General features: G+C 39.3%; 1 protein-coding gene across 1 annotated transcript in view; it reads right to left on the reverse strand.

Moving 5' to 3' along the window:
* LOC132907789 (uncharacterized) overlaps positions 1-14574 on the reverse strand; it is a 30327-nt gene extending 15753 nt beyond the window's left edge. The window contains exons 1-3 of the mRNA XM_060961185.1: positions 11227-14574; positions 5237-5393; positions 3971-4087 (exon numbers count right to left, since the gene is read on the reverse strand). Coding sequence (XP_060817168.1) covers positions 3971-4087; positions 5237-5393; positions 11227-13110 — 2158 coding nt within the window. The 5' untranslated portion in view covers positions 13111-14574. The remainder of the gene's footprint in view (positions 1-3970; positions 4088-5236; positions 5394-11226) is intronic.
* Positions 14575-15731: the final 1157 nt, after the last annotated feature.

Consider the following 15731-nt stretch of genomic DNA (forward strand, 5'->3'; position numbering starts at 1 on the left):
AGACACGTGTGCATGGCTCACGTGTTTCAAATGTGGCAGCGCTCTAAAAGAGGACGTCATTTAAGTGACGTCCCCTCGTATGATCGAATATGTCAGACTTTCACGGGGCTCTTGTCTTTCTTTCTCGCACGACGTAGTCCCGAAGCCAGCTAAAAGCCGAAAGGCAACAAACCGTGTCTCTATACCGGTCCGATTATAGACCACAATCTGGGCCATCCCAGCCTCTCCAAACGACCTCTCTCTCACTCTCTTTCTCTCTTTCTCTCGTCGTGAAACGACCACCACTTTCAGAAGACGACAATGGACCCAGAGTACGAGCCTTTTCCTCGAATTCTCAAAATCATCTGCGACACTTTCCTCTCCTGTTTCCTCTACCGTTGGTGTATCAGTCGGTGTTCCTCTCTTTCCTTCGTCCTTCTCGTTTCGCTGAAATCCCCTCGTTGGTTATTTGGTTATTTGATTATTTAATAGTCTTGTATTCACTGTTCTTCAAATTATTTTCATTTCTCTCCTTATGGAAATAATCTCCATCTGAAAATTTATGCTTGCGGAATTTTATGGTGGCGATGTAAGACTATGGAATTAGATTATACGGAAACGAAGACGAAGGAAGAGAACTATTCCAGATTGCTTTATCCATAGATTCTTCCTACATACATTTTTCCATTTTTAGACGCATGTTCAAATTTTCAATTTTCCAAATTTCCACAATCATCGATTATTCGTGTACTAGAACCAAGCTGTATTACGCTTAATCCTAAGTTTATCAGCCAAGTATCAAACAATTTACGATTAAACAGATCCAAAAATACCACCCAGCACCTCTCGCTTCGCGCTTCAAAAAAAAAAAAGAAAAAAAATTCGCTCATAAAAGCTCAACAGAACCAAGTAATATAACACACCGCCGGCACGTGTTCGCAAACGACCCGATGGAAGGATCGCCGAAGGGGGTAAGCTCCAAACACGCGACCCCGTGGAAGGGCCATTCCGGTTCCCGTTTGACGTCCGGTGTCCCCGCGGCACTCGTACCCGGCGTGCACCGCAAATAAACCTGGTATATGCGGAAATATGCACCGCCACCAAGCACCCCGTGACTAATTTTAGCCAGCGAAATTGTGTCTCATACCAGGCTGGCCGACGTTAGTGCCGCGGTCTGCTGTTGCTCGCACATGGGCAAGCGCTTGCATTCCCTTTTTCCACTTCGTTCTCCAGAAGATCAAGAAGGTGCAGAATAATTGACGGGCTTAGTTAAAGATAGAATTTGATACACGTTCATTTTTTAATTTATAGAAATACATCATAGGAAACGATATGTGACACTTATTCCACTAGACACTCTAGATTTTGTTATGAATTTCTTAGATTTTCTGAGTAGATGTTATAATGCGGTTTAACCTATGGACGTGTCTAGGTCCTTTTACTTGCAATTACTATTTACCGTTCTAATTTCCAAATTTAAGATTTTACACTTTTCTGGTGTGTTCTCTGAACTTTTAACTCCGTTTCTCCTCTGTGAGATTTCAGACATTTTTGGTGTCTTTTTGCAAACTTAATATTTGAAACTTTTCTGGTATATTTTCTAAGATTCTTCTATCCGATTTTCTATGTGTAAGATTCTAGATTCTTCTATTCTATTTTCCCAGGTTTATCTTTATCCAAAGTCTTATTTGCAAAATGCTGCAGAAAGTTCTAAACAAACGACATCCATGTTCTTCGAAGATGCAACAGAAATACGAATGAACCAAAAAATTACAGACTGCCAAACACACGTACACATACGTCACACGACTACTGAAGTACCTCGTGGTTAAGCAAACACTATTTTTTCCACGTTCGCACGAATTCCACGTGCAATTTTTGCCGAAAGTCGTCACTCTGTGAGTGCTTGACAAACAGAGTTTCACATCCACACGGTGAAGGTAAAGCTGCTAGCGTGTAACAGCGTGGCATCTGCGAAACACGTCACTTGAAACAAAATATATTAGATTCCTCCAATTTCCTTGATTAATCTAACAATTAACTCTGAATAGTCGACAATTTCGTAATTATCAGTCAACAAGTAGAAAGAACAAATATATTCAGATATTAAGTAACAAAACTCTCTTGGAATACTAACAAATACTAATTATATATAATAATAATAGTATATAAATTATACATAAAGAAAATTCTTAAAATAGAACCTTTCAACGTCTAACAATTAAAAGGTGAAGAAGAGGAGTAAAAAGTTGCTGTTTCGTTGCTGTAAATGAGTTTAATGAATATTTCCAATTAGAATAACAATTATATAGAATAATATATATATAGAATAGAATTATTTCGAAGAAAACAGGTGAAACAGAGTTACATTTTCTCACAGGAGTATCAAAGAAAGGTCGAATTTATTTTGTATAAATAATTCATAGGAGAGATCCTGTTCAACTTCCATCTCGAATTACAGTAATAATTTCTTTTGGAGAAAACAGGCAATGTAAACAGGGGTTAACATTTTCTCATGAAAAATCAAAGAAAGGTAGAATTTATTTCGTATAATTCATAAGAGAAATTCTGTTCAATTTCCAACTCGAGGAAATCTTTAGAGAACGATTTAATATTTTCCCATATGCTAAGAAACAAAAAAAAAAAGAAAAAAGAAGAAGATTTCATGATTGATAAAATTCATACGCGAAGGATTCTGTTTAATTTCCAAGAAGAAGATGACGGTACAATTACGTAATTATTAGCGAAGCAATTCGAAATGGGAAGACATAGGGAAACAGTGCAGCAGCCGGAATTTGTCCTAAGGATAATATTTGTCTTTGCTTGGATTTGGTTAGATCAAAATACAGATATGTAAGGATGTCGTAAACGTATAAAATGATAGAAACACTACCTAGCGAACTCTTGCAAACAGAATCACACCTGAAAATAGCTGAACTAGTTATTCTCCAAACAAATAAACGGCCCATAAATCTCTGATCGTTAACTGTGCTGCTTTCCGCACATTAAACTGCGCACTTAATTTACCGTGTTTAATTATTGACTCTCTATCTACAATTACTATCGGCCAATTACTATCGCGAAAATTATGCTATCCAATTACAATGAATAAGTTGAAACTGTTGCGAGTATTAAAAAATATTGGTCGTCGAGAAATTGAATTTCCTGGTACATTGGGATTTTGCCGAACAACGGTACGAGTACATTTTTCTCAAAAATAAAACGAATACTTGAAACGATTCATGATATTCGTATGTATTTATTTAGAGGAGTTTATTATCGATCTCCAAATCCTTACGATCTGATCTACCATTAAAGTTCCATTTCATCCATAGTTTCTTCCAATTAGAGACTTCGTCACTTGTATCGTTGTTCCATTGAAATTCACATTTAACCATGAACTGCTGGGTATTGTATTTTCTCTACCTATTTTCGTTTTGGCTATTTTTATGAGACGATAGCTGAAGAATGTCTGTTCCTCGTCACAATGAAACAGACAACAGCTACTAGAACCTAGACAAAAGCTCAGACACAAATCTTTACAACGATACCGCGTATCCTTTCTCTTAGACAAAATTTTCTAGCAAGCTATACCTACATTGTTCCTATGGGATAGAAACTTTAATCTTTGGGATTTAGCTTCTTACACAACCTATCGCAATCTGCCAAATGAACTGTTTCTCAGTTTAATTCAGTAATTTAGTAATTAGTTAATTCAGTAATAAAGAGAAATTGAAAAGAGAAACAGTTTGAACGAAAATAAACTTTTCCATATCCAAACTGTAAGCTTTAAAAAATACGAAAATTAGTATCAAAGATTAATCTCTGAGGAAGATTGTGAGAATAAAATTAGTACGGCGTAATCTGTAGCATTGAAATTACAAACAAAAGATATTCCAGACGATTCAGCCATTTTTTCTTTGGTTAAGCTTCTGACAAAAATGCTCAAGCGAGATCACGCGATTAACAAATTTCTATGTTTACAACTCACCTTTCTCCTTATCATCTTTTCCTTTATTGTCGAAGAAACCAGTGGTAAGAGCTTTCCTCTTGAGCAAAGGTGCTCTTCTTTTGGGCTTGGTGGCAACGGCACTGCTACCGAGTGACTCTGAAAAAGAAGAAGAAGAAATGTGAAGAATGAAACAAAGATCCAAATTTATCGTTATCGTTGAACGTCGAATTTTCATGATGCAAGCATAAATACGAAGGAGAAATTCTCGTAGCCTCTTGTGGCCCTGTTGTGGTTTCGTCTATTCACTTCCGCCTGTATACGGAAATGGAACAAAGAAACGTAGAACGAACACGAGGAAATGGAACTCGATGAAACGCGATCCCCCCTTGATTGTTGAGTAACGTCAATGACCACACCGAAGTGTACCGCGAAAAATTAGTTTACCATATTACGAAACGTACGGAGTATTTCTTAAACAACGTTCATCGTGCATAAAATCGCTTCTGGATAATTAATAAATCCTTAAAATATTCTATTCTATTAATCTATTCTAATTAATTTTAATTCTATTCTATTCATCACAAAGTTTTCGATCATTCCTCGTCTGGAACAATTTCTTATCAGTTAAATTTCATTTAATGCAATATAAAATATTCCACGTTTTGAAATAATTTACTAGCGATTTAGGTAGAGCGAAAATTTGAAAGTAATTTGCAGAACGATTTTGAAGTAATCATTTCGAATAAAAGTAAAATTTGCTTAAATGAAACTGCATTAAGTAATAAATTAAATTGTATAGTAAAATTGATCTAACTACGATTACAGTTTTAATGCAATAAAAGTAAATTTGCAACAAATTTACGACCATACTCGCCTGATACATTAAACGACTATCTTCCATTCTGAATGTGCACGACTATGTATAGCAATATAAGCAATCTGCATGAAACTAGTAATAAAACGTTCTTAAAGATTCCTTAAGAGCATCATAAACGATATCTGGTAAATTTAGAGAGAGTGTGTGTGCACGTGATTCCTTGAGAAAGAGGATACTTCGACGTTGAAGTTACACCCTATGTTCGTAAACATGTCAATCATCTAGAAGGCAGCCGAGATTCCATTCTCGACATTGAGTTAAGACACTAATTTTCTTGAGAAAAAAGATGGAAAACATACTAAAATTAATTACTTAATAAATACTAAACATTAAGAAATAATTACCAAATATTTTACACGTTTCCAAATTTTCAGGCTTCTAAACGCTAAATTTTTGAAATAACAATTATTCCAAAAAAAAAAACTTACCACTCGGCGGCCTAATGTGAACGCCCAAGTTCAGGGCCTGGAGTTTCGCGACAGCTACCTTGCATAGAACCTTCCTCTCGATTTCTGACAGTGACCTTAGCGGAGTATCCTGCAGGGTGACACGTCGTCCACCAGTGCCCGCCCATGTACACTTTCCCTGCAATTAAAGTTACACGCTCTGAATGTTCCCTCCACGATGCGATAACGTCGATTTACGTTACGTTGAGGAAGGTCACGCCGCGTTACGCGCAAGGAATTAATTGTCGCGGATTAACTACGTCAAAGTTAATCTGTACGACAATCCACGGCTGTTGTTAAACTTTGCATATTCGTTTCCTGTACAAGATGCTGCAAAAATTAATGACATAACGTTTCAAATTTCATAACATTTGAATATTTCAATGTATAACTATAATTATAATATTTCTTTAATACTATTCTATTTCCATAATTTTTGAAGAATTGAAATACCAAATTAAATAACAAACGTTGAACATTTCCTATTATCTAGTGAACGATATTTTTTACGTAATGCAGATGAAGATAAATTTCTATGAAAATAATAAGAAAAAGGAACGAAACGATAAAACCTTATAAAACAGTGATATGGATGATTTCATAGCAGTTCGCAATAACGTGTATATAGGTAAAATGAACTTAAATGTGTGTTCAATTACTACGATGAACCAAGTGAAATTAAATACGAAGTTGAGCTGGTGTAGAAAAGTGGAAAGAACGGTGGTATTACGCAATAGACGTGATGTGTTAAAAGTATCGCGTTAACCAAGATGAGCGAAATAAAATAATGTTGTTTGAGAATTTATACTTTTTATTAAACACGTGCTAAAAAAAAAGTCATTCTTTAGGATTTTTTAACGTAAATTGAAATAACGATGAACTACGTTGAAATGAAATATCCCAACGAAATTTTTTTCCTATTTGTTGCTCCTTTTTGAGTCTGGTAAAATAATGATTTCCTGGTACGCACGTGGAACAGGACAGGCAGACATCGTACTTTATACAATTTTTATTAGTACAGTATTAATGTTTCACTGAATAGAGAAAAGAGAAAACGTGAACGATGGTGGCTTTAATTAAAACTACGTCGGAAGAAACCACGTTATATTTTATATCCAATTTTTCATTATATCAAAGTTTTGCCTCATTGAGTCTTACACGATATGGCGTTAGAGTTACAAGTTCTTAAAACATGATTTTATCGTCCTTGCCATTGACGTTCTTTTTAATTAAATAATACAACATCCAAGGAATTGAACATCGATGGATCTCGCGGAAACAAGGTCGACATTTTTTATTTTTTTAATTCGATTACCAGACCAAAAAGAAAACATCGCCATGCGTGAAAAGGGATTTTATTCTTCAGGCAATCTGAATATCCATTTTCGCGAAACATGTGACAGGATTAAATAAAAGTTAAAATTTTCATAACGTTAATAAAATTCTGCTTTTCTCGTTACAACATTTTGTACAATATCGAAAGCGATGGTCGAGAAAAATAAGCTGCAAACGAAGTGACAGCGAAGATGAGTTCTCAATAAGGATTCACACTCCATGATAGATAGAGAAAAACAAGTTCTCTGTAAATTTTCCATTCTAGTCCTCCTTAATCTATTTCTTTAAGATTAATTTTACACGAAACACTAAACGTACATTATTTACGATAATTAATTCAATTGAGTGCGAGAACCAAGAAAATAGAACTCGGATGTACAACGTCTCCAAATCAAGTTAACTTCATATTAAACACGAGAAATTATATACAAATTAGTGATATGAAAACATGCAATATGCAATTCTTATATGTGATTATGGAAGGTGCAACCCGGAAAACCCGGCGACAAATTCATTACTTCTGATGTAATGAATTGGCTCCTCGTCAATTCCGAGTTCGAATGTTATCCGGCTTTACTGCCCGAGAACAACGATGTCCAATAATTTACGATCACACGGTACTCTGGTTTATCGATTTTAGGAAGAACGCACAGGAGTAGGGTAATTTACTGTTGCACGTTTCCTGGACCCTGATATTCGGAAAGCTTAGCCGATTATAACAGACGATAAAATCAAAGCCAATTCCATTCTGTCAGAAAACTCTGTCAAATCGAATTTATGTAAAACGACGACGACGAATATTATTACTCAACTTTACAACTTTCAATTTATTCTTTTTACAAAAGAATTCGTAACTTGAATGATGAATCTTGTTAAATTGCGGATTCTTCAGTTGTCTTAATCGCATTAAGTGATAAATTAAAACATCTGATTTACCCCATTAGAGAGTTAGATTCCGATTACAAGTAATTAAAATGTAATCGTAATTTCGTACATATTTGAAAAATTGCACGAACCAATGACATAAAAGAAATAAAAATCTAATATTAAGAGACGATTCAATGTTAAAGATATTCGATGATGTTATGGTATAATAAAAGATGACTAGCCGATGGATGTATCGCAAAATTTGTTTACAGAGGAGGCTGAAACCGCGACACGTGGGTGAATGCACAGTAAAGGAGACAAAGGTGAGACACGATACGTTCGCAAAGGATCACTGCCAAGACGTGAATTCTACGACACGATCTATTAAAACGTTCTATCGTTACTTTCTTGTCATCGTGACCATGGACAAGATATCTTTTGTACTGTGACATTGAAGTACTCGTATAAAAATATAGTATAATAAAAATCAACGAAAAGTGAGACACGTAAAATTTCGTAGATTTAAATTTCGCAATATATTTCAAATCAAAGAACGTGAGAAACGTAGTTGTTTCTTAATCCGTTTAAAATTTATTCGAACGAAATAACGACGAACTGCGTGAGAATCGAATACAATAGGCTGAAGAACTTTTTTACGATTCTCGGACACCTAATCGATCTTTGGAAGAAGTTTCATCCACTAAAAGTCATTCTTTGTATTTTTATTGAATTCTTGTAGTAGATTAGTTGCGCATCATCGGGCAATTAAACGCTTCGAGTATATTTTTAATTCTCGAAGAGATTAACGGAAGAAGATAAAAGAGAAAGGAAGCAAGACTAAAGGTTTTGTAAGATGGTTGAATGGAAAGGAAATTACATCAAGTACATCAAAGTGAAATTTCTCGAAGAGGGGAAGCGAATTAGCTCGTTATTTTTTCTAAATTGAAAACTGCATGCAAGTAAATAAAAGAACTTAAAAGTTCCTATCAAACGAAGCAATAACTTTCATCGTTATTAAAATAAAAAGATATTCCATCCAGTCTTTATCGACGGAATAACGAACTTTCTTTAAAATGTTAACGATTCTATTCGAATATCCAATGGTCCATTCTACTCTTTTAATCATCGACTATAGATAGAATGCTTCATTCCCTCCGACGCGAGGAGTAAAAAAGAACTTATCAAAAGATCGTTTCAAAGCAAAACAACGTGTGGTCAAAATATTGATAAATTCTGTTCGAGTGATCTCCGTGTATAATTCAAAACTTTGAGGAACCAACGTGCGCTAGAGGAACGATTTTATAAAAAGAACCTCCTACCCCGACTAAACGTTCTGTCAATGTACACGGTTGATAAATTTGTATCTGAATCCCGCCGTTTTTCATCGTTTCCAACGTTAATGAACCGAGAAACATATATTTTCCAACTTTTCCTAATCTCGCCACGCAAGAGGAACTAATAAAAGTCAAAATACAAGCAGAAGAAGACGCTTTTACACGATCTATCTTTCGCAACTTTTCTCGGAACTTTTACTGAGTCTACTTTTACCAACATATTGTGGAAAACGCGCGTTTAGGGCCACGTGCGTATAGTGACTCTATACACGGCGTACATACATGTACACGTTAATTTACAACATTATTTAGTTTACTGTTTCTTATACAAAAAAAAAAAAACTATGCGCATCAACTAAATCAAATTGTTATTTCTACTAACTAGAATGAGCGTTGTAATACATTGGATACGATCGATTCAACGATACTGTTATGAAGAGATATGTTGAGCAATAATATCTTCCAAACACCTTAATGTCCGAGTATTAATAAGAGTAACTGCAGGAGAAGTAGAATCATCGGTTGTAGTGGCGGCACATAAGCTGTGGTTAGCAGACACGTAGTAGTAGTAGCAGGGGTTAAGTATAGTTTATACACACCACCGTTGGCTGACTATTTCTGGCGGCGCCGGCGAAATTCCGAGGCCCTAAATTGGTTATCGCGCTTACCGCTTAACGAGATGCCTGCCGCAAGGTCGACCTTCTTCTTCTTGTTCTTACATCTCGTCTTTTTCCTCTTTCACATCCTCCGAATACTCGGTCACACCACGGAGATATTAAACGTCGGCCGGGTCGGACGGTAAAGAAAAATAGACGAGCCGTCGAAGCTAAGATCGTCGAAGCGCGCCGTGAAGCGCCGTGAAGCGCCGGGAGAGAGATGAAAGCGATGAAGAAATGGGAAGAAAGGGAAGGTTAAAGTGCGGGGGAGCTGCAAGGGAGAAGAGATATATAGAACTTGGAAATAAAAAAGACTGTTATATGTGGAAATTAGAAAAGAGGTAAATGTATCGCAGAAGAAGTATGTGATAAGCGAAGATTGGGGAAACGAAATGAAATAAGTTCGAAAGAGAAAGAAATATAGAAATTAGGGAGAAGAACGATGGATTATTACAACGGTTAGGAAAGGAGAAAAAAGAAGGAGAAGAAAAACGAAATGATATATATCAAGGAAGATTAAAAGGACAAAAGTCGTAAAAATTCTGGAAAAGAGATTAATTATTGAGAAGAAAGAGATGAAATCGAAAGGAGGGGAACGTAATTACGTAGAAATTCAATTGTAATATGCAGATAACGACTAAGGTCAATGGAAATCGGCAGAAGGAGATCGTAATACTGTAATAGAGCATGGAATTGTAGCAGAAGAAAGCTGAGATTAATGGGAATAAGAGAAATAGGAATTTTAAATGCGCGGATATTAAAAGAAGGGAGCTGAAGTCAATGAAAAACGAGGAAAACATTTTCCTCGTGGTAATTATTTATATTTCGTAAAATCTAGTTATTTTATCGTTCAATATAAATAACAAAGAATGAAAATATGGAACGAGGGAATTTTTATAAAAAATACCATAAATATTAAATTATAGGAAAGCTAAAAAAGCTCACGGTAAAGAAAAGAGAAATTGCCGAGTACCAGAGTTCTTCGTCTTGAATTCTTTCTCGAAAGAGGGTCGATAAAACGAGAACGACGAGAGAAGGTTTGACCCTTTTCCGGATGAACTTGCCGAGATCTTGTCTTCGATTCGGTGGCAAGTAAAATTAATTTACAAGTGCTATTAAGAAAGCTAGGCAGGCGAGTATTGTTATTAATAGCAACGCTCTATTTTCGTAACAGATGTTAATAGCGGCATCGTTAATTCGTTTTCTTTCTTATAACGAGGTGGACACTCCACGCTATGCTGCGACAGGTGGTTTAAGCAAATTATTCGTAGACATGTTTTGGCAAGACAAAACTCTATATATAGAGTGCGAGATTCGTTTCTGCTTCGTTTACAATGCACGAATAAAATGCATCGAAATATTCAACAAAAGTTCTTCATTCTGGACAAGATTCGTATTGTCGATCCGATTCAATTCAATTATTCTTTGATACTTCAACTTTATTTCCTTCCAAATATCTCTCTTAACCTTTTAATCTTCCAAACAAATATTGTCAATCTCTCGGGTATAATAATTCTTTCATCCAATAAGCTTCTTCGTTTCTACGTGTTATTTCATTTCGGTTGTTTTAGAAACAAATCTTATTAACTTTTAGTCATATCCTTAACTCAAACAGAAGTTCCAAGATTGACAAACTAAACTTCTACCAAGAATCACAAATTTCATAAAATACTAACTACGTATCTCCCCTACCCCGCCCCCAAAAAAGCAAAGGAAAAGAAAGAAAGGAAAACATGCGATCAAACAAAACGACAAAAATAAAAGAAAAAAGGGAACTCACCTGTGGTGTCCAGACGGAGGGTTGATTGGACGCCCTCGAAGTACTCTTGCTTCTGGACCTCCATATCTTCTTGGCGACCAGTCGGCTGCCGTGATGCACCACGCTGCTCGAGGACTTGCTCTTCTGCATCGCTGTGCCACCTGCGGAATTGGTGGACGATGACGTAAGTGCCGGTGAACCCGGTGCCGAATGCGGTTTATCCTTGTGCGCGTTGGAACCGTGTAGGAGATGGGAAAGGAAGGACTGATGATGATGATGTTTAGGGGTCAGTGGTTCTTCCGAGCCAAGGCCAGCATCGATGCTGCTTCTCGAGCTCGCGTTTCTACTCGGTGGCGAGGTGGTCGTGTCAGCGTCTGACAGATTCTCCAATGGATTCTCAGTCGAGGACATCTCTCTGTAATTAACAGCCCAGTTGTCTTCGGTTTGACAGCCCTTGTTATTGCCATCGTCATCGCTGAGACTAGTGGTCTCTCCTTTGGCCTTGATGTTCCTCAAGTTTCTGTCATAGTTCACTCGTTTGAATCTGTCCACTTTGTCAGCGTCCATCGACTTCTTTCTAGCCATTCGGAGATACCTTTTGATCGTGTCGCTGACGGACGGTGAAACGTCATCGTTGTCTACGCTGCTTCGCCTGCGACCAGTAGACTTATGCATTGCCGCTTCTTTCATAGATAATTCCTCCTTTTCTCTCTCTAGAAGAATGGCGTCGAGAACCTCACGAGGAACAGGTTCTGTTTGTACACCGTCGTCTATGGGACCACGATCTGTACTGGGCTCTTGCACGGCTATCAGAGGTGGCAGGGAACTAGGATCTCTCCTGAGCGAAAGCCAATCCTCAGATTCCTTCGACGGTATTCTGGTCCTTTGATGAGTCCACCAACGAGAAGGCGGTGACGTGTAGGCGCCGGTAGCACGTGGACCTCTGAAACCCCTAGTGCACCTCAAGTCAAAATACAACTTCTCCAACAGCTTTCGGTCCGTTAGAATCGCCGAGATCACGTGTTCTCGAGTTGCAGATTTACTATAATAACGGCCGATAGTTTCCATCAACGATTTGTGCACGTAATCGCCCTGATACGGTTGCATGGTCTTAGAAACGTTTCCCGTGTGTTTCACTGTTGGCAAAGACCGTTGGACCGAAAGTTGCTCCAGTTTCGTTTGGGCAACCATCAAATCCAGATATTGTTGAAGCTTGTTTATCAAACTCTGATAATCGAAAGGTTCTTTTCCATCCATCTGCCCAAACACTTCTGATCTTTCTGTCGGTTTTGTCATACCAGCGACGTCGCTTTGCATGTTCAGGTACTTCTGCAGCATATCAGCCAGTGCTTTAGTCTCAGAGTCCTCCTGTATGAATTTCCTATGCTCTACAGGACTCGATGGAGTGCTCCCTCTCTCCGATGCTAGCAACCATTCTCTTTTAGCTTTCGCTAGGTCAAATTTTCCCGCCGTGGTGGTCTGAAAAATGAAATTTTGAGGCGGATTTCTAACATCGTCAGCCTCGTCAGCGGAACTAGCCTTCGTTCTACAACTGCCGCCCTTTATATGTCTTCGACGTCTCTGCGATCGAAAGCTTAAAGTCCCTGGATAGGAAGTTTTCCTCCAAAGCAGAAACCTTGGCTCTTTTTGACACACTTCCTGAAAGTATTGCTCTATCTTTGGAATATCTTCTGGCCTATTGTGCGTTCCATCGGGTATTAAACGTCTACCGGCGTCAGCCATGTACCGCCATGTTTTTCTAGTAAGCAACCACCGCTCTTTCGATGGTTTGCTCGATCGTTTAGTCCTCCTGTCTTTGGAGGTCGGCGGCGTACCCCGTAACGATCCGCCTGTCTCCATACTGTCCCGACGCGAACGTCTCCTACCCCCAGGACGCTCCGCCATCGTCGCGTCCTTTTCCTTCTTCGCCACGCGAACCACTTTCGCGGAATTATTTTTACTCTTTAAACACGATCATCCACCGACGAATCGAACAACCAACCATTTGCTCGAGAGCCACTAAATCATTACAGAAGAGGCGCGTGGCGATTCACTCGCGACCACGTCACCCAAGACGCTCGCTATCTGGACACATTCGACGAATTTGACCATTCGACGAACACTCGGAGATCTGTTCGTCTAACAGACGAATGGAATGGACAGGACACCTCACTTTCGCACACTGTGGAATCTGTCACAGCCGAGGAACTGAGTCACCAGTAAAATATTGCGTCGAGCTTTCTGCTTGATCTATAGACGACGTACTTTCGAGGAGAACGATATCGTTTAGACAAGTAAACGAAAATTCGGTGAATTTAAACCGATGTAGCTTGCTCGTTTATGCTTGGACCAAGCTAGAGAATACGTGAACGGAATGATACAATGGTGTGTGGATCGGAAGGAGGCAGGCGAAAGTTTGCGTTCTCTTTTCTCTTTTTCGAAGGAAGAATACCGTTGCAATAGTAAGAACTTTCTTCTAACACAAAACAAAAGTAGCCACTTGTTTCGCTGAGTAGGAAATTACCGGTTGTTTCTGCAGCGCAACACGTGTAACCCTGCGTGTGGCAAAAACTGATCCAACTCTCTCGGTTCCCCGTATCACGCTTATTTTTATTCCGCGTACGAAACTTTACGCTCTTTTTACACCGGCTAGCAGCAGGCCCGCGTTCGGAACTTCAACAACAACGGGCTCCAGATTAATTTAGACTTCGCAGATCCCACCGAATTTCAGCTAACCACTGCTTCTCCTCACCTTCTCCTTCGTATCCGAGATCCACCGCGAACGACACGCTGTCCTTCTCCTTGGAAACGATCCCCGCGAACACCATCGACCTCGCGAGATCGCAAAGAAACAAAATCACAAAGACTTTCCCACCTAAACCTTCTTAAAATGGAAATCCAAGGCGACCAACTGTAATCTTTCAGAGATTCTTTGATAAAGTAAAATAATCCTCCACGTAAATTTAACTCTCGTCCTTGTTGCAAGAGGCTCGATGAAACTGAAACTGTACTGGATGGAAAAGAATAGGACGCACGTTTTTAGAAATTGAGAACCACTGGTTCGTGCCCGTTCCTTAAGCGTTCTGTTTGTTGTTCTCGGTAATGTTCCAGGGATCGGAGAACATCCAGAGACGAGGCAAAACGAACGCGACACGAGGAGTGTTCGCGACAGCCGATGCTGCGTCGAGCAGAAACGTCGAGGAGAATCACGTTACATACGGCCGCGAGCCGGCAAGGTGGAAGCTGCCTAAGGTACGCGACTACTGCTTCTCAAGGCGTCGCGACGCTCGTGGACGCTCCGTGTCTAAAAGCGTCTTTGCCCCTTCTCTCCTCGTGCCTCTCTTACGCGAGAAGAGAGAAGCGAGTGAAGCGAGAGACGGAAAAAGGGGAGACAGACGCAGAGAGAGACGGTCGAACCGCGGACGCGAGTTAGGGCAATAGTGGAAGAAGATGACGATGACGACGATGACGAGGAAGATGAAGAGGGAACGACAGAGACGACGAAGGGTGGATAAAACGAATGGATGGTTGAAAGAGGATAGAAAAGAGCATGGAACGATGGAAGAAGAGGATGATGACGATAATGACGAAAAAGATGAAGACGGAAGGATAGAGATGAAAAACGATGGGCGAATGGACAGAGACAAGGATATCGCGATAGAAGAGGAGAATGATGACGATGATGATAGAAAAGATGAAGAAAGGGGGACAGAGAGGAAAGAAGATGGATGAAACTAAGATGAACAGAGACAAGTGTAAAGCAGTGGAAGAAGAGCGCTCTTCTTGCACCGAGATGACGACGACGATGACGAAAAAGATGAAGAGAGAAGGACAGAGACGAAGAAAGATGAAAGAATACGAAGGACAGAGATGAAACGAATGAAGGAAGAGGAGGATGGAGGAAGAGGCAGAGGCTGCGGTCTAGGATACCTGGGACCGCAGACAAACCGGAGATGGTGTCCACGACGTTGTCATCGTTTGCCAAATACCGACGTCGCTTTCTGGCGAGCCACGTCTACGTGCACAGGCTCTCGCGTACCTCATAGTACGATAGTCCCCGCCTTGACGATTTGTTTATAACGATCTCGTGGCTACGCGTACGGTGGAGAGACGTTTTTTAGCAACGCGACGCCTGTTTTCGTAAGACTTGTCCGTCGTCCCAGTTCGACGATCGTGTTTCAGACATGTTGGAACGCCAACGTGAAGAACCAAGCAGCTTCCATCGAATCGAGTGGATAATATCTTTTCATATAGTAGCACGTGAAGAAATGGAATTTTCTTGAATGTCGAGACGCTGTTCGTTTGGTCCAAGTTTCGCGAAGAATGTTTGGAAGTTGAAGATTGGCAGAAGATGTCTAGTTGTGAACAAGGATAACTAGCCTGCAACTATAGGCACTACAGATCGGAAACTAGTAAATTGAACCGATATAAAGACCACCGAGGATGAAGAGGATCAGGAAAGGAAGGAAAGCGAAGGTAGCGAAGTAGTAAAATCCGACAAATCGCGTAAGATTCTGTCGAAAATA

Source organism: Bombus pascuorum, chromosome 6, assembly GCF_905332965.1.
Source record: "Bombus pascuorum chromosome 6, iyBomPasc1.1, whole genome shotgun sequence".
Lineage (NCBI taxonomy): Eukaryota > Metazoa > Arthropoda > Insecta > Hymenoptera > Apidae > Bombus > Bombus pascuorum.